General features: G+C 46.7%; 1 protein-coding gene across 2 annotated transcripts in view; it reads left to right on the forward strand.

Annotated features, from left to right (window-relative positions):
- Positions 1-25,403, forward strand: part of KAT2B (lysine acetyltransferase 2B) — a 181,660-nt gene that overhangs the window by 148,182 nt on the left and 8,075 nt on the right. For both annotated transcript variants that reach the window (XM_063922198.1, XM_063922200.1), the window contains exons 13-15: positions 15,066-15,209; positions 17,339-17,453; positions 24,065-24,101. In XM_063922198.1, the coding sequence (XP_063778268.1) occupies positions 15,066-15,209; positions 17,339-17,453; positions 24,065-24,101 (296 nt within the window). The remainder of the gene's footprint in view (positions 1-15,065; positions 15,210-17,338; positions 17,454-24,064; positions 24,102-25,403) is intronic.

Genomic DNA, 25,403 nt, shown 5'->3' on the forward strand with positions numbered 1-25,403 from the left:
CTGTGGGAAAATCGGACATCTGAGGATGAACTGTCCTGCATCCCAAGCACCCCAGACTCGTGCCCCAAATCCGAGTGCTGGAGCCCGGCTCGCTTGTTTGACGAGAGGAGATGAGCCTTCAGAGACTGTTCCCCCTCCAGTCAGTCCGATGGAGTGTGGCGAGAGACAGGTGCACTCTGCGGAGAGAGTCACCTGTATGGCCAAACAGCCCCTACACAATATGTGGAGGCACCTGCAGCCGGTCCACGTGGGACCCCTGCAGGGGGAAGGCCTAAGAGACTCTGGGGCCTCAATCACTGTGGTGAGGCCCCACCTTATAGATCCTGCTGCAGTATGGCAGGGTCGCACTGCCAAGGTCACCCTGACAGATAGAACGGAGAAAGAGGTTCCCATGGCAAGAGTCTACCTGGACTGGGGAGCTGGACCAGAGTTGCGAGAAGTTGCCGTCATGGATGGTCTCCCAACTGATGTGGTCCTAGGAAATGATCTGGGTGGTTGGATCGTCACCACGTTTGCTGGCGCCATTTCTCGGAGTCAAGTTCCACAACCACCGTTGACATCAGCTACTCCAGCACAGCGGAAAAGACTACAGCTGCTAGACAACTGCCTGCACAGCCAACCACAGCATCAACCAGCCCAGAGGAAAAGATTACAGCGGCTAGATCGGCACATCGACCCCGCATGCCTTTTGCCTCTGGTATGCCTACGTCCCCTAGCAACGCAGAGGATGTTGGTTCCAGCTCGTTTGATCCTGTGGGGGTGCCCAATGATGCTCCTGACCCAAGTGGTTTGCCAACTCCGGCGGTGAGTATGAGAAACCACACTGACTTTTCCATGACTGACCCCTACCAGACTGACCCTAGCAGTCCCAACCTAGATCCCCCTGTAGAGTGTCCCAATTCAGGAGAGATTGAGGGCCGCAGGCAGGAGTTTAGGGAGGCTCAACTCTCTGACCCATCCCCGAAAGGCATGAGGTGCCACTCTGGCAGCAGCCTTGACAGGTTTGGGGCAGGAAGTTTGACATGGCAGGTAGGGTTAAGGTACAGGGTAACCAGGAAAGTGGGAGGGGATAGACCAGATAGGGAATGTGTCCAACTGGTCCCCCCCAGGGAACTTTCCTGCGCAACCAGTATTGGTTGCCAGCGAAACCCCTTTGGACAGTAACCCTGAGACAGACCGTACCCTGAAGTGCCTGTCACAGAGCTTACCCTGGTCTGGAATGTCGGATGACGCCCAGACCAACTGTAAGGCTGGTGCCATGCATTGGCAGCTGGGGCACTCCAGCGGTTGTGTTGTCTCTGGGCCTCTGCCCATAGGAGAATCTTTACAGCAAGTTGCTGTGGACATAGCAGGTCCTCTGCCTGTGCGCAGTAGATCGGGGAAGACACGCAGCCTCCCTGTAGTGGATGCCACACAGGATCCAGAGGCTGGTGGTCTGGCCGCCATCACTGTGGCACAGGTAGCGGACGAGGAGGAAAGAGTAGGCCTAGGTGACAGGGTAGGTTTCCAGAGTCATAGGTCGACAGAGGAGGATTGGAGGGCAGGTCTGACAGTTCGGGCAGACAATTGCCAGATAGGAATGATGGAGGTGCAGTGCCTGGGGCACCATGTGGGAGAAGACAGTGGTAGGCCCAAAGCAGAGGCGACCAGAGACTATCCCCGGCCCACATCACCCAGACCGTTACTGACCTTAGAACCTGTAAGGCCCTACAGACACGTTGTCATTGACTTTAGTCCTGTAGTGAACCCCTTGACAGAGATGGCTAGGCAGGGCATTCCCAAGTCAGTGGACTTTGCACCTGCTTGCGAGTTGGCATTCCAGTCATTGAAGGAGGCTCTGGTACCCGCTCCAGAGCTGATGGCGCACATTCTTGACCAGGACTGTGTGTTACGAACTACTGCGCCACTGCACGGACTGGGAGCAGTACCGAGCCAGAAAGAGCCATATGGGCAGGAGCACCCTGTGGCCTGTTTGAGCAGTATACTGCTATTGTGGGAGGTTGGGTATGCCACAATTGGGACACCTTGGGTGGCACTTGTGTGTAACTGGCACCCCACCGTGGTGACCTACCACCCACCTGTTAGGTGGCTGCAACCTACCTTGGGGAAATTGGACAGACTTTTGTGTTGGAGCCTTGAACTTGGACTTCAGGTGGACTATTTGAACATTGTGCACCCACGAAGAGAGGCCCACTACACTATGGATGAACTGTCTAGGCCGGAGCCTACACCCCCTAGGTAGCGTCCCCTTCAACACAAGAGACTGCGGGACCAGGAGCCATATCGCTGGGACATGACTCGCTGGTTTCCCGCTTGAATGGGGGGGGGGGGGGGAGTGTGGCCGGAGAGACCCCCAGCCCACGTGGACAATGGCCGCTGCAGCACTGACGGGGTTAACCCCTAGTGCCCGGCGCCGTGTTGCGGACAATAGGCGCTTGGCGTCACTGTTAAATGTACTTACGGCGCTGGGCGCAGACTGTTTAAAAATATGTTTAATGATGTGTCTTAACATGTCATATGTAGTGCTCTGTGCACAATTGCAGGAATGCATGTTTAAATGTATTTATATTTAAGATGTGGTCACCTGTATATTTAAAGGATAAACGCACTTACTATAGCTGTCTGAATAAGCATCTCTCATCCTCTGGAAATAGGAAGTGGCATGCTAATGGCCCTGTCCTAGCAGAGAGGTGTGAATGACAATACCTTTTGATGTGTAAGTTCCTTAGAGAAATATGCTAATCACGGGGGATCTCCTTATCCCATAGATAAAGTCTATGGGCTTGGAACCTGTTTGTTTCATGTAGCTGATTTAATTGATATACGAACCCTGAATGGCAGATGCAGGAAGGAAGACTGTTTGTTGTGTTTCCTGTTGTAATCCCAAACACTGGGATTGCCTGGAGATGTGACTGAGACAGAAACATTTGTATTTTGAAGCTATGTGATAAATTTATCAATAGTGAATGTCAATCTGATACCAAACGTTGTCTGTGTCACAGGAAGGAGGATATTGTTTTATTGCACTTATCTCCTTTTGAAATGTAATTTATTTACTTGTATTTTCTAAGTTATCCTGATTGGATAGAAAGGGCTCAGGGAGGACATGACCCCCTGTTGTACTGTGTGGAAATTTGACATAAAAAGGAGGCCTGCGTGCCTCCAGAGTGTATTGTATTGTACCATCTTCATTCTGCTGGAACATCTTGCTGTATGCTGTTGCCCCTAGCAATAGGGATGAGTCTTTTTTAAGGCTATTATTGAGCAAATAAACATCTGCCTCAAGAAGATTGCTTCATCTTGTGACCTACAGGGTTATGCCAAACATAGCCCCATCCTCCGGCTTTCCAGGGAAGCACCTAACGTCTCCAAGTTCCGCCTTCCGCCAGCTACTGGTAGCGGCCTAGTCAGGTGACTAGTGGGGATTCGTCAACACCACACAGGTGTGGTAACGCAGTGTGTCGGCACATACAGAGCAGAACCGTGATTCCAAACGCCACGGCAGGTTAGGAGTTTGGTGGTGGCAGCATAAACCTGCCCACAGCGCAGTGGGTGGAGTCAGTAACAGGCAGTTACTGATGGTAAGCGGGAATCCCCTATGTGGCCAGGTCCCGTGTGACCTAACCTTCCATTCTGTGCACAGGAGACGGGACGCGAAAGCGGTGAGTGCTTTCGTACGGGACCGTCCTGTCACACCGGTCATAGCGGGTTTCTGGATAACTCATGCCATTCATATGTGGGCTACTCAAATTCAAGAGGGCCTCTTGGGGGATATGTCCCTGGTCACTACGGTGACTCTCCTAAAACACATTCAAGACACTGCCCGCGTCTTGTGTGACTCAGGGAGATAGACAATATTAATGCTAGGACCACTGCTGTGGCATTGTCAGCGCGTCGAGCCTTGTGGTTGCGTTAGTGGAAAGAGTCCAAGCGCTGTGTAGAGTCTCTTCCTTTTTCAGGGGATTGGCTCTTCGGAGCATGACTTGGATAAGTGGATTTCTAGAGTTACTGTGGGGAAATCCATGTTTCTCCCCTCTGGGGCCCCGCCGGCTAGACGTTCCTAGCCGGGGCCGACTGCCCAGACTTTTCGGTCTAACAGATTTAGATCTAGGGCCAGAGGTGCCTCCAATGCGGCTAGCGGCACCAGAGGTAAGACAAGAAAACCAGGAACCGCATATTCTCAGGAACAGAGCACCAGTTCAGCTTCCACTAAGGCCTCAGCATGACGGTGCCCACCCACCCCAAGGGGATCTTGAGGTGGGAGCTCGGCTGTGTCACTTCAGCCACATCTGGGAAAACTCCTGCCAGGATACCTGGGTAAAGGACCTCATTTCTCAGGGCTACAAGCTGGAGTTCGAGCTTACCAGCTTTGGAGGATACACGGGGTTACGCTGCAAGAGGCCATCCTAAAATTGGTCCAGTCCCAAGTCATTGTTCCAGTGCCACTGCAACAACAGGGAAAGGGTTACTACTCCAACCTGTTCGTGGTACCAAAACCGGAAAGTTCGGTAAGGCCCATTTTGAATCTAAAATCCTTGAACCCTTACTTAAAGGTTTTCAAGTTCAAGGTGGAATCCTTGCGAGCAGTGACTGCGGGCCTGGAAGAGTGGGAGTTCATGGTTTCACTGAATATAAAGGTCGCCTATCTCCATATTCCGATTTGGCCACCTCACCAGATTTACCTGCGGTTTGCCATGCTGAACGATCACTACCAGTTTCAGGCACTACCCTTTGGCCTGCCCACAGCTCTGTGGGTGTTCACGAAGGTGATGGCGAAGATGATGTTCCAACTCCGGGTCCAGGGGGTCAATTTTGTCCCTTATCTGGACAATCTCTTGATAAAGGCGAGATCCATATAGGCCACATTATCCAACTTCTGTCACACCATGGGTGGATCCTCAATTTACAGAGGTCCCAACTGGAGCCAACTCAGTAGCTCCTGTTCCTGGGAATGTTGCTGGATACTGTGGCCCAGAAAGTGTTCCTCCCACAGGACAAAGCGAGAACACTCCAGGAGATGGTCCGAATGGTTCTACGGCCTACTCGAATATCCATCCATCTTTGCATAAGATTGTTGGGGAAAATGGTAGCCTCATATGAGGCGATCCAGTATGGAAGTTTCGATGCCAGAACATTTCAATTGGATTTCCTGAGCAAGTGGTCCGGCTTACATCTTCAGATGCACCGGATAATACGGTTGTCACCTCAGGCCAGGTTTTCCCTCCTGTGGTGGCTGCAGTCCTCAAACCTACTGGAAGGTCGAAGTTTTTGGAATTCAGGATTGGATCCTCCTCACGACAGATGCGAGTCTGACAGGATGGGGAGCTGTCACCCAGGGGGCTCAGTTCCAGGACAGGGGGTCAGTCCACGAAGTCCTACTTCCGATCAACATTCTGGAACTTCGGGCGATCTACAATGCTCTGCTTCAGGCCTCTCCTCTACTCGGGGATCACGCAATCCAAGTTCAGTCGGACAACGCCACGGCAGTGGCGTACATAAATCGGCAACGAGGGACAAAAAGTAGGGCCTGCATGTGAGAAGTGTCAAAGATACTCCTCTGGGTGGAAAGAAATGCAAGAGCAAGGTCTGCAATCTTCATTCCGGGAGTAGACAACTGGGAAGTGGACTTCCTGAGTCATCACGATCTCCACCTGGGAGAATGAGGTCTCCACCATCAGGTGTTTCAGCAGATCATCGACCGGTCGGGCTACCCACAAATAGACATGATGGCTTCTCGACTCAACAAGAAGCTTCGCTGGTTTTGCTCACGTACCAGAGACCCTCAGACGAGGGCAGTTGATGCGCTGACGTCGCCTTGGCCTTACCGGCTGGTCTACCTGTTTCCTCCGATTCCATTGCTCCCAAGGGTGCTAAAGCAAATTAGGAATTGGGGAGTCCAGGCAATTCTGAGTGCCTTGGATTGGCCTCGGAAGGCGTGGTATGCGGATCTTCTGGACATGTCCGTCGAAGACCCTTGGCCTCTGCCAATGAGAAGAGATCTTCTTCAACAAGACCCGTTCATCTACCCGGACTTACGCCGACTTCGTTTGACGGCATGGACGTTGAGCGGAACATCCTAGCTCACAAAGGCCTTTCCAAAAAGGTTATTACTACCATGGTTCAGGCCAGGAAACCTGTGACGTCAAAACACTATAATCCTATCTGGAGAAGATATGTCTCTTGCTGCGAGGAACGCACGTATCCGTCTGCGGAGTTCCACCTGGGACGTTTCCTATGATTCCTGCAGGCTGGGTTTCATTAAGGTACAGATTTCAGCTCTCTCAATTTTCTTTCACAAGAAATTGGCAGTGTTTCCAGATGTTCAGACCTCCTTGCAAGGGGTACTTCACATACAACCTCCTTTTGTGCCGCCCATGACACCGTGGGATTTTAATGTAGTGTTGGAATTTCTACAGTCCTCCTGGTTTGAACCTCTGCTGACGGTAGAAGACAAGTACCTCACGTGGAAGACAGTAATGTTATTGACCCTGGCTTCTGCTAGGTGTGTCTCAGAATTGGGGGCCCTAGCGTGTAAAAGTCCCTACTTGGTCTTTTAGGAGGACAGAGCAGAGCTCAGGACTAGGCAGCAGTTCCTGCCGAAGGTCGTCTCTGATTTCCACTTGAATCAACCTATTGTGGTTCCATCAAGTTCTATCACTTATGCTCCTCCGGAGGCAATGGATGCTGTGCGAGCCTTGAAGATCTTTATCAAGAGGACGGCTCGGATCAAAAAGACGAATTCCTTGTTTGTGCTATATGATGCACAGAAAAAGGGTTGCCCTGCTTCTAAGCAGTCCATTGATCGTTAGCTTAGGCTTACTATCCAACAGGCCTATGTGTCGGCAGCCTTACCTGTTCCACAGTCTCTGAAGGCCCACTCTACAAGATTGGTGGGGTCTTCCTGGGCGGCTGCCGTTGGAGTCTCGGTCTTGCAACTATGCCGAGCTGCTACCTGGTTGGGGAAGAACACCTTTGTGAAGTTCTACAGGTTTGATACCCTGGCCAAAGCAGATACCCAGTTTGGGCAGGCGGTGCTGCAGACGTCTCCCCACATTCCCGCTCGTTCTGGAAGCTTTGGGACATCCCCATAATACTAATTTCCCAATATCCCCTTATGGATGCTAGATAAAATTGGATTTTAATTACCTACCAGCAAATCCTTTTCTTGTAGCCCATAAGGGATATTGGGCGCCCGCCTCAGTGCATTGACTTTTCTGCAGGTTTTCTCTTATATGGTTACCTGTTCAGCTGTTTCTGTTTTGTTCCCAGCCGTTGCTGGTCGTTTTATGTTACTGGTGTGCTGGTGTGTGAATCTCACCACTCATTTTTGTTTTGTTTCTTCTCTCAAGTATGTCTATTTTCCTTTGGGCACTATTTTACCTATAACTGCCTGTGGGAGGAGGCATAGAGGTGAGGAGCCAGCACACCCAGTTGAAGAAATTTAAAGTGCACTGGCTCCTTTGGACCCCATCTATATCTCATTGTACTAATACCCCAATATCCCTTATGGACTACGAGAAAAGGATTTACCGGTAGGTAATTAAAATCCTATTTTCTTTTGCGTATGTTACTTTTAGTATACAATTCTTTAATAGAGGAGAACTCACTACCAGTAATATTTTCTGCTGTTTTAACAGCCCGCTCTAAAAGTCTGTGTTCAGCTTTGGTGCTATTTCCGTAACAAACTGGAATACAGTATGTTAAGACGCTTTCAAAGACACAATGGTAAAAATTCACCAAATTATTCTAAAGGTGCATACACACGGTGAGATATTGACTATCTCCGATTCTGACTGCGATTTTCCCTGAACTCCCCGGAGCCCTGAACCACCGATATTGACAATCTTTACTTAAGATTTAGACTAAGTGCCAATTTTGGCTATACTACAGTATGTACTAGAACTAGATTGTACACAATTTAGTCAAGATTGACTTGCTTGCACAGTCTATCTTTTCTTGAGATACCGACCCCACAGGAGGGTGCATTGATATCGCAAGCTGTGTACACACAGTGCGATTTGCAACAACTTTCCTTACGATTTTGACTATATAGTCAAAATCGTAAGGTTACAGCACACCGTGTGTATGTACCCTTAGATAAATTCATTGCCCATAATCTTCTCAAAAAGTATAGGTGGTGCTGTGCTTTTTTTTTTTTTTTACCAAGAGTCACATTATTAGAATTCCATGACAAATCATCAGATATAATGGTACCCAGCAATTTAAACGTTTTTACCCTTTCAACTTCCAAATTGTCAATAGTTAATGGAAGCAGCATTGACCTATTCATTCTTCTAAAATCAATAGTAGTGCTCACTATACTCAACTATTATGAATAGCACTGTTTACAGTTCATTATAGCAAACCTCAAAGCCATGGGCAACTCACCAGGACCCCAGAATGCAACATAACTAAGTTATCAGGTGACTACACAGACATCTTTCTTCGAGATGAAAACCAAGATTGTTACCTCTGTTCCAGCATAAAGACATCACTAGATATTTATTTTAGTATTAGAAATAGAGAAAATCTTTCTATAGGTCCTCCTCTTTCTTATTTTTCATTATATTAAAGGGTCAGTTGAAGTATGGGTGGTGTAATTCTGGTGGAGGCCCAAGTTTGATTTCTGTCCAATCTTTTTTAAAACCAATCTTGCTTACTTATGTCATTCCTTTGCTGTTTTTTTTTTGTTGTTATCTAAATATCCAATTTCTCTATCGTCCTAGTGGATGCTGGGGTTCCTGAAAGGACCATGGGGAATAGCGGCTCCGCAGGAGACAGGGCACAAAAAGTAAAGCTTTAGGATCAGGTGGTGTGCACTGGCTCCTCCCCCTATGACCCTCCTCCAAGCCAGTTAGATTTTTGTGCCCGGCCGAGAAGGGTGCAATCTAGGTGGCTCTCCTAAAGAGCTGCTTAGGAAAGTTTAGCTTAGGTTTTTTATTTTACAGTGAGTCCTGCTGGCAACAGGATCACTGCAACGAGGGACTTAGGGGAGAAGAAGTGAACTCACCTGCGTGCAGGATGGATTGGCTTCTTGGCTACTGGACATCAGCTCCAGAGGGACGATCACAGGTACAGCCTGGATGGTCACCGGAGCCTTGCCGCCGGCCCCCTTGCAGATGCTGAAGTAAGAAGAGGTCCAGAATCGGCGGCAGAAGACTCCTCAGTCTTCTAAAGGTAGCGCACAGCACTGCAGCTGTGCGCCATTTTCCTCTCAGCACACTTCACACGGCAGTCACTGAGGGTGCAGGGCGCTGGGAGGGGGGCGCCCTGGGAGGCAAATGAATACCTATTTTGGCTAAAAATACCTCACATATAGCCTCCGGAGGCTATATGGAGATATTTAACCCCTGCCAGAATCCGTTAAGAGCGGGAGACGAGGCCGCCGAAAAAGGGGCGGGGCCTATCTCCTCAGCACACAGCGCCATTTTCCCTCACAGAAAGGCTGGAGGGAAGGCTCCCAGGCTCTCCCCTGCACTGCACTACAGAAACAGGGTTAAAACAGAGAGGGGGGGCACTAATTTGGCGATATGCTTATATATATATTAAGATGCTATAAGGGAAAACACTTATATAAGGTTGTCCCTATATAATTATAGCGTTTTTGGTGTGTGCTGGCAAACTCTCCCTCTGTCTCTCCAAAGGGCTAGTGGGTCCTGTCCTCTATCAGAGCATTCCCTGTGTGTGTGCTGTGTGTCGGTACGTGTGTGTCGACAGGTAGGAGGACGATGTTGGTGAGGAGGCGGAGCAATTGCCTGTAATGGTGATGTCACTCTCTAGGGAGTCGACACCGGAATGGATGGCTTATTTAGGAAATTACGTGATAATGTCAACACGCTGCAAAGTCGGTTGACGACATGAGACGGCCGACAAACAATTAGTACGGTCCAGACGTCTCAAAAACACCGTCAAGGGTTTTAAAACGCCCGTTTACTTTAGTCGGTCGACACAGACACAGACAGGGACACTGAATCCAGTGTCGACGGTGAATAAACAAACGTATTCCTTATTAGGGCCACACGTTAAAGGCAATGAAGGAGGTGTTACGTATTTCTGATACTACAAGTACCACAAAAGAGGGTATTATGTGGGATGTGAAAAAACTACCATAGTTTTTCCTGAATCAGATAAATTAAATAAAGTGTGTGATGATGCGTGGGTTCCCCCCGATAGAAAATTATGGGCGGTATACCCTTTCCCGCCAGAAGTTAGGGCGCGTTGGGAAACACCCCTTAAGGTGGATAAGGCGCTCACACGCTTATCAAAACAAGTGGCGGTACCGTCTATAGATAGGGCCGTCCTCAAGGACCAGCTGACAAGGCTGGAAAATATAATAAAAAGTATATACACACATACTGGTGTTATACTGCGGCCAGCGATCGCCTCAGCCTGGATGTGCAGAGCTAGGGTGGCTTGGTCGGATTCCCTGACTGAAAATATTGATACCCTTGACAGGGACAGTATTTTATTGACTATAGAGCATTTCTATATATGCGAGATGCACAGAGGGATATTTGCACTCTGGCATCATGAATAAACGCGATGTCCATAACTGCCAGAAGATGTTATGGACACGACAGTGGTCAGGTGATGCAGATTCCAAACGGCACAGTATGGCCGTATAAAGGAAGAGGACTTGTTTGGGGTCGGTCCATCGGACCTGGTGGTCACGGCAACTGCTGGAAAATCCACCGTTTTTTACCCTAAGTCACATCTCTGCAGAAAAAGACACCGTCTTTTCAGCCTCAGTCCTCTCGTCCCTATAAGATCATATCTGCCCAGGGATAGAGGAAAGGGAAGAAGACTGCAGCAGGCAGCCCATTCCCAGGAACAGAAGCGTTCCACCGCGTCTGACAAGTTCTCAGCATGGCGCTGAGACCGTACAGGACCCCTGGATCCTACAAGTAGTATCCCGGGGGTACAGATGGGAATGTCGAGACGTTTCCCCTTCGCAGGCTCCTGAAGTCTGCTTTACCAAGTCTCCCTCCGACAAGGAGGTAGTATGGGAAAAAATTCACAAGCTGTATTCCCAGCAGGTGATAATTAAATTACCCCTCCTACTACAGAAAAGGGGTATTATTCCACACTATATTGTGGTACTGAAGCCAGAAGGCTAGGTGAGACTTATTCTAAAAAATTTTTTTGAACACTTACAAAGGTTCAAATTAAGATGAAGTCACTCAGAGCAGTGATAACGAACCAGGAAGAAGGGGACTATATAGTGTCCCGGGACATCAGGGATGCTTACCTCTATGTCCCAAATTTGCCCTTCTCACTAAGGGTACCTCAGGTTCGTGGTGCAGAACTGTCACTATCAGTTTCAGACGCTGCCGTTTGGATTGTCCACGGCACCCCGGGGTCTTTACCAAGGTAATGGCCGAATTGATGATTCTTCTTCGAAGAAAAGGCGTCTTAATTATCCCTTACTTGGACGATCTCCTGATAGGGGCATAGTCCAGGGAACAGTTGGAGGTCGGAGTAGCACTATCTCGGATACTGCTACAATCAGCACGGGTGGATTCTAAATATTCCAAAATCGCAGCTGATCCCGACGACACGTCTGCTGTGCCTAGGGATGATTCTGGACACAGTCCAGAAAAAGGTGTTTCTCCCGGAAGAGAAAGCCAGGGAGTTATCCGAGCAAGTCAGGAACCTCCTAAAAACAGTGCATCATTGCACAAGGGTCCTGGTAAAAATGGTGGCTTCCTACGAAGCAATTCCATTCGGCAGATTTCACGTAAGAACTTTTCAGTGGGATCTGCTGGACAAATGGTCCGGATCGCATCTTCAGATGCATCAGCGGATAACCCAATATCCAAGGACAAGGGTGTCTCTCCTGTGGTGGTTATAGAGTGCTCATCTTCTAGAGGGCCGCAGATTCGGCATTCAGGATTGGATGCTGGTAACCACGGAGCCCAGCCTGAGAGGCTGGGGAGCAGTCACACAAGGGAAAAATTTCCAGGGAGTGTGATCAAGTATGGAGACTTTTCTCCACATAAATATACTGGAGCTAAGGGTAAATTTATAATGCTCTAAGCTTAGCAAGACCTCTGCTTCAAGGTCAGCCGGTATTGATCCAGTGGAAAAAAAAAAAAAAAACATCACGGCAGTCGCCCACGTAAACAGACAGGGCGACACAAGAAGCAGGAGGGCAATGGCAGAAACTGCAAGGACTTTTCGCTGGGCGGAAAATCATGTGATAACACTGTCAGCAGTTTTTCATCCCGGGAATGGAAACTGGGAAGCAGACTTCCTCAGCACGACCTCCACCCGGGAGAGTGGAAACTTCATTGAGAAGTTTTTTCCACATGATTGTAAACCGTTGGGAAATACCAAAGGTGGACATGATGGCGTCCCGTCCAAAAAAAAAAAAAAAAAAAAAAAAAAAAACGGGACAGGTATTGCGCCAGGTCAAGAGACCCTCAGGCAATAGATGTGGACGTTCTGGTAACACCGTGGGTGTACCAGTCGGTGTATGTGTTCCCTCCTCTGCTTCTCATACCTAAGGTGCTGAGAATTATAAGACGTAGAGGAGTAAGAACTATACTCATGGCTCCGGATTGGCCAAGAAGGACTTGGTACCCGGAACTTCAAGAGATGCTTACAGAGGTCTTATGGCCTCTGCCGCTAAGAAGGGACTTGCTTCAGCAAGTACCATGTCTGTTCCAAGACTTACCGCAGCTGCGTTTGTCGGCATGGCGATGGAAAGCCGTATCCTAAGGGAAAAAAAAGGCATTCCGGAAGAGGTCATTCCTACCCTGGTCAAAGCCAGAAAGGAGGTGACCGCACAACATTATCACCACGTGTGGCGAAAATATGTTGCGTGGTGTGAGGCCAGGAAGGCCCCACAAAGAAATTTCAACTCGGTCGTTTCCTGCATTTCCTGCAAACAGGAGTGTCTATGGGCCTCAAATTGGGGTCCATTAAGGTTCAAATTCGGCCCTGTAAATTTTCTTCCAGAAAGAATTGGCTTCAGTTCCTGAAGTCCAGAAGTTTGTCAAGGGAGTATTGCATATACAAACCCCTTTTTTGTGCCTCCAGTGGCACTGTGGGATCTCAACGTAGTTCTGGGATTCCTCAAATCACATTGGTTTAAAACCAGTCAAATATGTGGATTTGAAGCATCTCACATAAAAAGTGACCATGCTCTTGGCCCTGGCCTGGACCAGGCGAGTGTCAAATTGGTGGTTTTTTCTCAAAAAAGCCCATATCTGTTTGTCCATTCGGACAGGGCAGAGCTGCGGACTCGTCCCCAGTTCTCTCCCTAAGGTGGTGTCAGTGTTTCACCTGAACCAGCTTATTGTGGTGCCTTGCACCTACTAGGGACTTGGAGGACTCCAAGTTGCTAGAAGTTGTCAGGGCCCTGAAAATATGTTCAAGGACAGCTGGAGTCAGAAAATCTGACTCGCTGTTTATACTGTATGCACCCAACAAGTTGGGTGCGCCTGCTTCTAAGCAGTCGATTGCTCGTTGGATTTGTAACACAATTCAACTTGCACATTCTGAGGCAGGCCTGCCACAGTCTAAATCGGTTAAGGCCCATTCCACAAGGAAGGTGGGCTCATCTTGGGCGGCTGCCCGAGAGGTCTCGGCATTACAACTCTGCCGAGCAGCTACGTGGTCAGGGGAGAACACGTTTGTAAAATTCTACAAATTTGATATCCTGGCAAAAGAGGACCTGGAGTTCTCTCATTCGGTGCTGCAGAGTCATCCGCACTCTCCCGCCCGTTTGGGAGCTTTGGTATAATCCCCATGGTCCTTTCAGGAACCCCAGCATCCACTAGGACGATAGAGAAAATAAGAATTTACTTACCGATAATTCTATTTCTCGGAGTCCGTAGTGGATGCTGGGCGCCCATCCCAAGTGCGGATTATCTGCAATACTTGTACATAGTTACAAAAATCGGGTTATTATTGTTGTGAGCCATCTTTTCAGAGGCTCCGCTGTTATCATACTGTTAACTGGGTTTAGATCACAAGTTGTACGGTGTGATTGGTGTGGCTGGTATGAGTCTTACCCGGGATTCAAAATTCCTCCCTTATTGTGTACGCTCGTCCGGGCACAGTACCTAACTGGCTTGGAGGAGGGTCATAGGGGGAGGAGCCAGTGCACACCACCTGATCCTAAAGCTTTACTTTTTGTGCCCTGTCTCCTGCGGAGCCGCTATTCCCCATGGTCCTTTCAGGAACCCCAGCATCCACTACGGACTCCGAGAAATAGAATTATCGGTAAGTAAATTCTTATTTTAAATACCACTGGCTTTCCATGAAGATGGTCCGGTAGGTCTTTTAAACAGTTAAATAGCAATTCTGGCATTGGTAAGTGGAATGAAAATAAAGTAAAAAATATGATGCTTTATTCTTTTTTTTTTTTAACTAAAGTATTTTTATTGAAGTAAAGGGAGTTTTACATTACAGATCTTTCAAGACAATGTAAACAGACATATGTTAGAAAAGCACCATAATATCCGATCTGTAATAACAGTAAAGTAAACAGTAGAGGGAGGAAAAATAAAAGTAGAGGGACAAAGGAAATAACAATTGTAAGTTGTAAATGTAACAATCAAGCAATTCATATAATGCTTTATTCTTATGCAATACTTTATAGATAAAGATATGATATGCTTTAATACTGTACTCCCAGTTTTGGTGAAGAAATGTGCCCCACCCACAGCAACCCTCATTGGAGCCCTGGGAGTTGCATCATGCAGGCTCCAAAAGCCAATGGGCTTTTGAAATTGAGGATGGGTGCGTGACCATGAAGACCAATAAGAAGCCATAGTCACAGAGATTAGATTTTCTTTTTGGTCCTGGTGTCATTTCGCACTTTCGGGTTGTGGGTGCTCTTTCACCAAATGGAGAAGACTCGAGAAAAAGATTTTTTTTTTAAGACATCCTCGGGGCATCCATAAGAGAGAATCATGTCAGCGACAACTGACCAAGTAAGTGGGAATGCAAACAAAAATGATTTGTACTATTTATAGCCTTGACTGTGGCAATTGTAATCTAAAGAAATAGAACTCAGATGATGTGTATAGTTACTTGTGTTTGTTTCTATATTTTAGGGTTTTTCTAAAGATATTAAAGTACCTAAAGCAAGGTATGTTGGATACATCAAGGATTATGAAGGAGCCACTTTAATGGGATGTGAGTTAAATCCCAGGATACCATACACAGAATTTTCAGTCATCATAAAGAAACAGAAAGAGGTATAATGTTTGTATCGGTTTCAGAATGATCATATATGTGATTAACTTAAAATGTTTTAAAATCAGAACAGAACAGCTGGCTCATCTCACTACATATACCTTTGTCCATTTAACTGAGCCTTTTCGATTGGACCATTATCAGATATCAAGGTCATTTTGGATCTACATATAGTTTACTATGGGGATGATTTGAGATTTATCAATAGATCTGTGCAGATAACCGACCTGCCCATGGCAATCAAAATAAATAAATATGCTTGAGAGATGAAATTCTCTGAGGCAAAGTTTCCCTTTATGTACTGTACAACTTTGGTTATAGTTTAGGCTTAGAGAATCTACATATATCTTTTTGAATTATTAGAGCAAGATATATCAGACTATGTACCCGCTGTACTAAATATGGCAGCGATCCAATGACATTAAAAAAATGACATTTATGGTGACTAAATCTAATATTATAATACAAAGTGGGAGTCGTTTTGAATATAGATACGGCTGCTCTTTGTTAATAAGCATAATTTAAGTAAAAACATAAACATCTATCAGCAGAATAAGTAGTCTTGTGTTACTTATACCCCTTTTCTACTAGCTCTAAAAACACGGGTAAATACCCGTGTTTTTTTCTAGTGGAAATGGCTCCCCCTGCAAATTCCCGGATCAAGTGATCCGGGAATCCTACCCGGGTAGCTTGCCGGGTTGAGCACGTGTTCAACCCGGTAAGCTGTGTAGTGTAAACGGAAGCGGCTCCCGTTCACACTGTATGGAAGGGCGGCGCTGGGAGATCATGTGATCTCCCAGCGCCGCCCCTGCCGCGTCACTAGCAGTGTTACCAACCCGGCAATATGCCGGGTTGGTGAGCGCAGTGGGAAAGGGGCCTGAGCACGGGCCGCAGCCGTGTAGCACCCGTGTCAGGCTCCCGGCTGCGACCCGTGCTCAGTAGGTGGAAAAGGGGTATAAGACGTCTGCGTTCTTGTGAAAAAAGGAAAGTATACTAAAAGGCAATTTTTTAACCTAGGAAATCTATACATTGTACATATACTATTGTATTCAATACCTTTTGGATCCTTTCCGACGGAAAGGATCCGACAGGTCAGTATTCAGTGCCGCGCCAAACCCGACAGGTTTGTCCCTTTCCCGACAATGCCAATCCGACTTTTTTTAAAGTCGGATTGACATTATCGGAAATGGGACTAGAACCTATTGGGTTTGGCCGCGCTTCTGACAGGACACGTGGATTCCGACAATCCATGTGTTTTCCGACAAGAAAAAAACAGCCGGCATTGAATAGGTTGGAACCCCTTCCGACCTAAACCTGTCAGAAACTGCCGTCTTTCAGACAAGACGGCAGTTTCTGACAGGTATTAAATACACCCCATAATATGCAAATCCATAGTTTTATATCTTTATTGAACAGTTAAAAGTTATATAGAGGTATTTGGGAAGTAGTGTAAATTGTTCATCATGTGCATGTCCATCTCCCCCTTATCAATGATTTTCTTAACGTTTTAAAGTATATATATATATATATATATATATATATATATATATATATATATAAAAAAAATTTTTTTTTTTAAATGATAGATGTCGCAATGTTCTGTCATATTCAGGATGCAACCTATCATTATTTGTTGAATAAAAAAATATTTATTACGCAAATGTTCATCCAATGTCACTAAAATCAAATAGCCTTTATGTGTAGACCTACAGTAATTGCTTCTCTCAATATGAGGAGCTGGTTCGCACACACAAAATCCAACAGTAAGCGCTAAGCAGTGGTGTTTCTATAATTGGTGTGCGGTGCATATGGGCCCCTGGGTCCAGTATGACCCAAATTGGACACACTGCATCTATTTGGTATACTTAACTCCCCAGAGTCCCACATTGGTGCTATGCAAATGACCAGGAAAATGGCACGGCGTCCAGAAGATTTACGCATGCACAGTACAGAAATTAACTGGGAACATGGTGTGGGCGCAATGTTCCTGGAGACCCACGCATGCCTATTTACTTAGCTGAGCCTCAGTATTTACATGCAGAATGTTTTGTAACAAAATGTAACATCTATTATAATACACTAAAAGAAAATGTGCATACTACTAAACAAACATCAACATTTATTATTTCAGATAATAAAAAAGATGATTGAAAGGAAACAAGCACAGATAAGAAAGGTGTACCCCGGATTGTCTTGCTTTAAGGAAGGAGTACGACAGATACCAATAGAAAGCATACCGGGAATTAGTATGTATTATTTTCTCTTTTAATTACCTGCTAGACATTCGTCTTTTCACAAAAGTTTGATTGCATTTGTAATTATGTTCATTCGCCTAATAATATAATGTTATTGTGAAATGATATGATGGTTTTGTATACTGGTAGTTTTCTACTGTTATGCTACAGTATCCGGCCAATAGATTTATTACAGGTATGAATAATCGCAGTCATCCAATAAAGGTAAACAGTCCACATTTAAAAAACAGAGCAAAGTTTCACCTGACAGAGCTTATATCATAATAAAGAGGCCAGTTCAGTCGAACTTGGATGCTACAGGGACGGTTTTCAATGGCGTTACCTCATGGAAGGCTGATTCTTCTTGCAGCCTGTGGAGGTGCGAGAGGAATGATCCAGCTGAAAACTGTCTGGTAACCGCAGCTCACATGTAATTCATTCCAACTCCACATGGGGATGTATCACTGTGTCGTGTAAGGCATATACAGTATGGAAATGATTGCTTGCTACACAGTGGTGCATGTGCCAACAACCCACAGTTGGCAGGTATAGCATGAGAAATGTACCTATGAAGCTTTGCTATAAGAAAAAGGAGATTTATGGTAGACTTATTATGATTATATCTCTTTCTGCGAGGTACACTGGGTTCCACAGGGAATACATCGGGGTGTAGAGATGGATCTTGAACCAGAGGCATCAACAGGCTAAAGCTTTAGACTGTCCCAGGATGCATTGCGGGGCCTCCTCTATAACCCCGCCTCCAGGCACTGTGAGTTCAGTTTTGTTAACCAGTCCAATGCAGAAGCAGGTAAAAGAGAAGGCAGATGTTAGTCACATAGAACCACGTTCTCATGACAGAAGAAGGGACTAGCAGCTAATGCCATACAATCCCAAAGAAGCTAAATGCGTCAGCGTGGGCGCCCTGTGGAACCCAGTGTACCGCACAGAAAGAGATTTAACCATGGTAAGTCTACCATGAATCTCCTTTTCTGCAGCGGGGTACACTGTGTTCCACAGGGAATACATTGGGGATGTCCTAAAGCAGTTCCTCATGGGAGGGGACGCACCTTAGCGGGTATGAGAACCTGGCTTTTAAAGGAAGCATCCTGGGAGGCGGAAGTATCAAAGGCATAGAACCTAATGAACGTGTTCGCTGAGGACCACGTAGCCGCCTTGTACAATTGTTCTGCGGAAACGCCACGACGGGCCGCCCAAGAGAGTCCAACAGACCGAGTAGAATGGGCTTTAATAGCAACAGGAGCTGGGAGTCCAGCCTGTGCATAAGCTTGTGCAATCACCATTCTAATCCATCTGGCCAAGGTCTGCTTATTCGCAGGCCAGCCACGTTTGTGGAAACCAAACAGTATGAAGAGGGTATCTGACCTCCTGATAGAGGCAGTCCTCTCCTTATATACATATATATGGAGAGCCCGTACCACATCCAAATACCGTTCTTTTGCGGACAATTCGGAAGAGATGAAGGCTGGAACCACAATCTTTTGATTAAGGTGAAAAGATGACACCACCTTAGGTAGATAACCAGGGCAAGTTCGAAGAACTGCTTGGTCATGATGAAATATCTAAAAGGGTGGATGGATGACACCCTTCTAGCAGAGGCAACAGTCAGCAGAAACAGGACCTTAGCTGTGAGCCATTTAAGGTTCACTGACTCAAGAGGTTCAAATGGAGACTCTTGCAGGGCATTCAGGACAACAGACAAATCCCATGGAGTCACAGGAGGGACATTGGGAGGCTGAATCTGCAGTACACCTGAGTGAATGTATGAATGTCCGGAATAGATGCAATTTTTCTCCGAAACCACACTGACAAGGCAGATATGTGAACCTTGAGGGAGGCCAGACAAGGTCCTAAATCCAGGCCTTTTTGCAAAAAAGCCAGAAGTTTGGAAGTACTAAACTTGGAAGCATCGTAATTCTTAGCAGCACACCAGGTGAAGTAAGAATTCCAGACCCTATAATAAATCCGTGCAGAAGCCGGTTTGCGGGCCTTGAACATAGTTTGGGTAACCGCCTCGGAGAATCCTTTGGCCCTCAGGAGTGAAGCTTCAAGAGCCACGCTGTCAAAGCTAGTCTGGCCAGGTCTCGGTAGACACAAGGGATCTGAACGAGGAGGTCTGGGCGTTGAGGAAGTAGAAGAGGACGCTTTATCGATAGACCCTGCAGGTCTGAGAACCAATGCCGTCCGGGCCACGCTGGAGCGACTAGAAGTAGTATTCCTCCTTCTTGCTTAAACTTCTTAGTACCCTGGGCAGAAGTGACACTGGAGGGAACACGTAGGGCAGCCGAAAGTTCCATGGAATTGCCAGTGCATCGACGAACGCTGCTTGAGGACCCCTTGTTCTTGATCCGAAGACCGGAACTTTGTGATTGTGTCGTGATGCCATCAGGTCTACATCTAGTAGACCCCACCTATCCACTAGGAGTTGAAAGACTTCCTGATGAAGATTCCACTCTCCGGCGTGTACGTCCTGAAGACTGAGGAAATCAGCTTCCCAGTTGAGGACTCCCGGAATGAACACTGCCGATATTGCTGGCAGATGGCGTTCCTCCCAACGAAGGATATTTGACACTTCCATCATTGCCATGTGGCTTCGAGTGCTGCTCTAATGGTATATGTAGGCCACCATGGTGGCGTTGCCTTATTGTACTTGAACAGGCCTGTTCTGTATCAGAGGTACGGCAAGAGTCAAAGCATTGAACACATCCCGCAATTCCAGAATGTTTATTGGGCGGAGAGATTCCTCCTTGGTCCACCGACCCTGGAGAGAGTATTGCTCCAGCACTGTGCCCCAATCCATAGTCAGTAGGACCCAGTTGGGGATCCAAAAGGGACGGCCTCTGCTCAACTGTTGGTCCTGTAGCCACCAGTTCAGTGACAGACGAACCTCCGGAGTCAAAGAGATCATTTGAGACCTGATCCGATGAGGCAGGCCATCCCACTTGGAAAGGATTAACCTCTAGAGGGCGGGAATGAAATTGAGCGTACTCTACCATGTCAAAAGCCGACACCATGAGGCCTAGTACTTGCATCGCCAAGTGTATCTTGGGCAAGAGAGGAAGTATATGATCCTGTCCTGGAGTTTCAGGACTTTCTCGGGAGACAGAAACAGTCTTTGGCTGTGTGTGTGTCCAGCAATGCCCCCAGGTGCACCATGCTCCGAGCAGGGACCAGCGAGGACTTCCAGTTGACGAGCCACCCTGGGCTTGTAGGAAGTTTACCGTCAGTTGTAGATGACTGAGGAGGACATCTTGGGAGTTCGCCAGGATCAGCAAGTCGTCCAGAGAAGGCAGGATCCTGATTCCCTGATGACGCAGATGAGCCGTCATCACCTTGGCGAAGATCCGAGAGGGCGTGGCCAGTCCAAACGGCAGAGCCTGGAACTGATAATGAAGGTTGCCAATAGCAAACCGCAGATATTGCTGATGCGATATGGCAATAGGTATATGCAGATAGGCATCTTGTATATCCAGGGATACCATATAATTTCCGGGTTCCATGGCCAGTACAATTGAGCGCAGGGTTTCCTATACGGAACTTGGACACTCTCACAAATTTGTTAACTGATTTGAGGTTGAGTATAGGCCGGAAAGACCCATTGGGTTTGGGGACTAGAAAACAGGGTCTAGTAGTATCCTCCGCCTCTCTGGGACAGGGGTACCGGCACTACCACTCCTGTATCCAAGAGAGAACGCACAACCAAGTGTAGAGCTTGCGCCTTCGAATGGAATGAAAAGTGGTACTCTTTGCCTTCTGTGCAGAAGGATTGGTATTTGGGAGAAATGCAGTCTTAGCAGCCGCTAAGTCAGTCATGATCTTATTCAGATCTTCCCCAAATAGGATGTCTCCCTTAAAGGAAGTACCTCCAAGGTATTTTTGGAGTCCAGGTCCACCTTCCATGACCTCAACCACAGAATTCGGCGAGCCAGAATGGACGTAGTCGATGGCTTGGCCACCATTACACCTGCCTCAGAAGATGCCTCCTGAATATATTGGGAGGCGTGGTAATATGAGACAGATATTGTCTGGCAGTGTCAGATATATTCTGAGGCAGCTCCTCATCTATTGCCTGAACCCATGCTTCAATTCCTTTTGCAGCCCAAGACGCTGCTATAGTTGGTCTATGTACAGCACCTGTAAGGGAGTAAATAGACTTCAGGCATCCCTCCACACGCTTATCTGTCGGTTCCTTCAGTGGTGACAGGTAGAGTAGATGACACCACAAGACGGGTGACATCCACCGGCGGTGAATTTTCCCACTTGTTACACAACTCAGCAGGGAGAGGATAACGAGCTTGCATCTTTTTAGACAGGGAGAATTTCTTTCCTGGAGAACCTAGGGTTCCTGACGTATGTCTACTAAATGGTCTTAATAGCCTCCACTAGGTCAGGGACATCAACCTGAGTTGTAGGTTCCTCATCAGAAGCAACTGTATCAGTGTCCGATGGATCAGTATACTCCCCATCCTCATCAGACGTATCATCTGAGATATTAGTGGATTGTGAGGAGGAAGCAGCCCTCTTAGATGACCCCTTGACCCCAGAGGGACGTGGGGTAAATTTATGTCTAACCAACGATTGATTCAATTGTTGTATCTGGGTAGACAGAGTATCCCGCACAGGGCGGATTTACCACAGGGTCAATATGTGGCTGCAGTGGCACAGGGGGTTCCATAGGGGTCGTAAGGCGTGTCACAAACGTATTAAGCATAGTAGAGAACGCCGTCCAAGGTGGCTCCTGATTGGTTACAGGAGCTGCAGACTGACTGGGAGATGTATGACACATATTACACAAACCATCAGTCAAAGCTTTTCCCTCAGGCAAATCCCTGGCGCATGCGCTGCATGATACAGGAACATCCATGGATTTCCCACCCTTTGCGTTAGGTATTTTAGTGAATGTAACTCCAGAGCATATGAGTACGATACAGCCAGACAGAGTACAATACCTGCGAATAAATCCTCTAGTATGTGACAGCGTACACAGTACACAACACCAGCATCTAAATCCGGTACTATGTGACTGCATACACAGTAGAATACACTTAACGGTAAATACTGCGCAACACTATATATGAGACCCTGACGTACCTAGTCCTAGGGTACAAAATACAGTGATAGATATAGCTTGGATACACTGAAAGTGAAATCCACACGGCAGATACAGGCACACACAGTCACAGTGACAATGCAGATAATTATTTTAGTCAGACAATAAAACTGCACTGGACTAGTAAATATATGTATATATCAGAATACTCGTACAATATATTCTGGTAGAGGTACACTTGTTCTTAACTAACACTGTCTTAAAATGACATGTAGAATACTTAAGTGTCTGTAAAATCACAGCGCTGATTAATCAGCCGGATTTACAGAGGAGACCTTGCCCTGCAGTCCCGGAGACCTGTCGCAGCTACTGTGAGAAGATGGCACCCAGTGTCTCAGGGAGTGAGGGAAAGTGTAAGGCAGCTCCAGGGCGGGAACACCAGCAGTAGATGGCGCCCAGAGCTGGGGGAGGGGCTACAGGTCAAGCGCCTTTTCCCCTATGCTAGTCCTCACCACCGGGTACTATGGAGCCTTATTAAAGTGGATATTTTACTATCCAACCTGTGCTCCAATGCCCTGGTGGATCTAGTGGGGTCCCTTCTCTGTCACAGTGTCCACGCCAGGGTGTCGCGGTTCGTCTCCTTAAACCGCGTCCGGAACGCGATTTAATGGTGGGTCCCGCCTGGGGGACCCTTTTACCTCCTCCCAGCAGCCACGTGATTCAGGAGAGCGTCTGCGGTGGTGTGCCTAGGAACCGGAGCATTTCCGCCGCAAGTACTCGGGAACAGAGCAAGCGGGAGTATGCAACGTCGCTGGGGAGGTGATGGAGCCGCAGCACAGTATGTCACACTGACCTATGAAGTGCTGCAGTCCTTGAAGTCTTCTAAAAAACTTTTTCAGGGCTGCCTAGCGCAGCCCCCCTGTTAAGTGACCTGCTTCATGCAGGCACCAACTCTAAAACTGAGCTCACAGTGCGCAGAGGCGGGGTTATAGAGGAGGCCCCGCAATGCATCCTGGGACTGTCTAAAGCTTTAGCCTGTTGGTGCCTCTGGATCAAGATCCATCTCTACACCCCAGCGTAGTCCCTGTGGAACCCAGTGTACCCCGCTGCAGAAAGGCTGTTTTGCTGAATGTAGTGGTGCAGACAGGAAGTGACGTTCAGCTGCAAATCCAAAGTTAGTAATGCCAGATTTGATATGCGCTAATTTGCCCTAAAGTAGGTGTAATAAGCGCTGATGATAATCCAAATGGTTATTGATTTGATCACTATTAGGCATGTCTGTAAGTTGGCTGGTGTGTGTAGTCATAGTCCATCCACACTAACAATGAACATGTGTGATCCAGAAGCTTAACACGAGAACAAACAGCCAGATCTCATCCAATGGTTATGGCCAAGTTAGAAAGTGATTGTTGTCGCTCTGGTTGGGCTGGATAACTATAAAATGCTAGCACTGAAGCAACTATTATTTGCCTGTCTAATCATATATGACCGTTGTTATGTTTGGGAGTGGCAACGTGATTATGTGTTGTGTCACCTTCTAATTATTGTCTTTCAGGAGAGACGGGTTGGAAACCAAGCATAAAAGATAGAAGGTAATTTAAAATTAACTCCCCTTACCATGTGCAGCAAGTAAACTGGTATTCTCATTATAAATCCTATTCATAGGATCCAAAGTGATAAATAGTAGTGCTGGAATGGAAAAAAATAAAACAGTAAAGAAATGAATATGTAATTCTGACATGTTTCTTCGCATATCATGTGATTTCATTTGTGGAGTATCTGTGAGCAGATGGAGTAATATTTGATTTATTGCGGTTATAGGTGACTTTCTGTAATTGCGATAAACAGCAATAGATTCTCCGCTTTATAGCCCGGTTTTAGTATATAGCATCATGGACCCCTGGAAGTACACCGTGCTACATCCATTGCTTTCCTTACCTCCTGTCTGACGCATGTGCTGATCTCTGGCATCAGCTTTGGAAATATCTTTGTAATGTAATCAACATAAACTATCTGTTTATAAGTTTCAACTGGGCAAAGGTTTGCTGGGCGGAAGGTTTTACCACATTTGATCCCCTTAGCAGTCAAATTCCGAAAAATTCCTGCTTAGTGGGAGGCTGCAAATAACTGTCACAGTTTCCAGTCCACCCATCAAGTGCACAGGCAGAGCTTACCAACTGTCACATTTTCCAGAGCAGAACGGTGATGCATTGTAAATGACAGGCAGACGCTTTGCCATAACTTTGTAACAAAGCAACCAATTAAAATGCCAATATTTTCCTGCAAATCTATGGACAAAGACGATTAATTTAGAATTTGGTGTGCTCTGCTCAGACAACGGCATCGTAGAAATATGTAATTCATAAAAGTAGTCCTTCTGCTATTAATATATAGATATGGCGCTGGTGCTATGTTTCAGAAGAGTATGCCAAAAATATGTGCAAAAGACTCTGACACAGTACCAGAGTGTGTCCTAATTTTTTTCCCTAGGCAAGAGGTGGCCCAGGGACATCATGCCGTTTTAATATGCCCTGCTTCACAATACAGAAATACACATAATGAAGGGACATCATGCCGTTTTAATATGCCCTGCTTCACAATACACAAATACACATAATGAAGCTGTATTGTCCACTTAATCCAAAACCCAGTACTATATGAAATATATAATTCTTCAAATAGAATAAAGCTATCATGTTTTGTATATGATGTTGTTGCACAATGCCATTTTAAGTTAATTTTATCACTAGTAATTCTGTTACTTAGCTTGGTGGTGTTTCTTATTTTTTTCTTATAATACAACTCCAAACGGCCAACAGTGTCCTGATTAAGCAGTGAGTGTAGTATATTTAATCTAATCTGATTTCTTTTTTTTTATTTTTCTGTTGCTGTTT

Source organism: Pseudophryne corroboree, chromosome 5 (assembly GCF_028390025.1).
Source record: "Pseudophryne corroboree isolate aPseCor3 chromosome 5, aPseCor3.hap2, whole genome shotgun sequence".
Taxonomy (NCBI): domain Eukaryota; kingdom Metazoa; phylum Chordata; class Amphibia; order Anura; family Myobatrachidae; genus Pseudophryne; species Pseudophryne corroboree.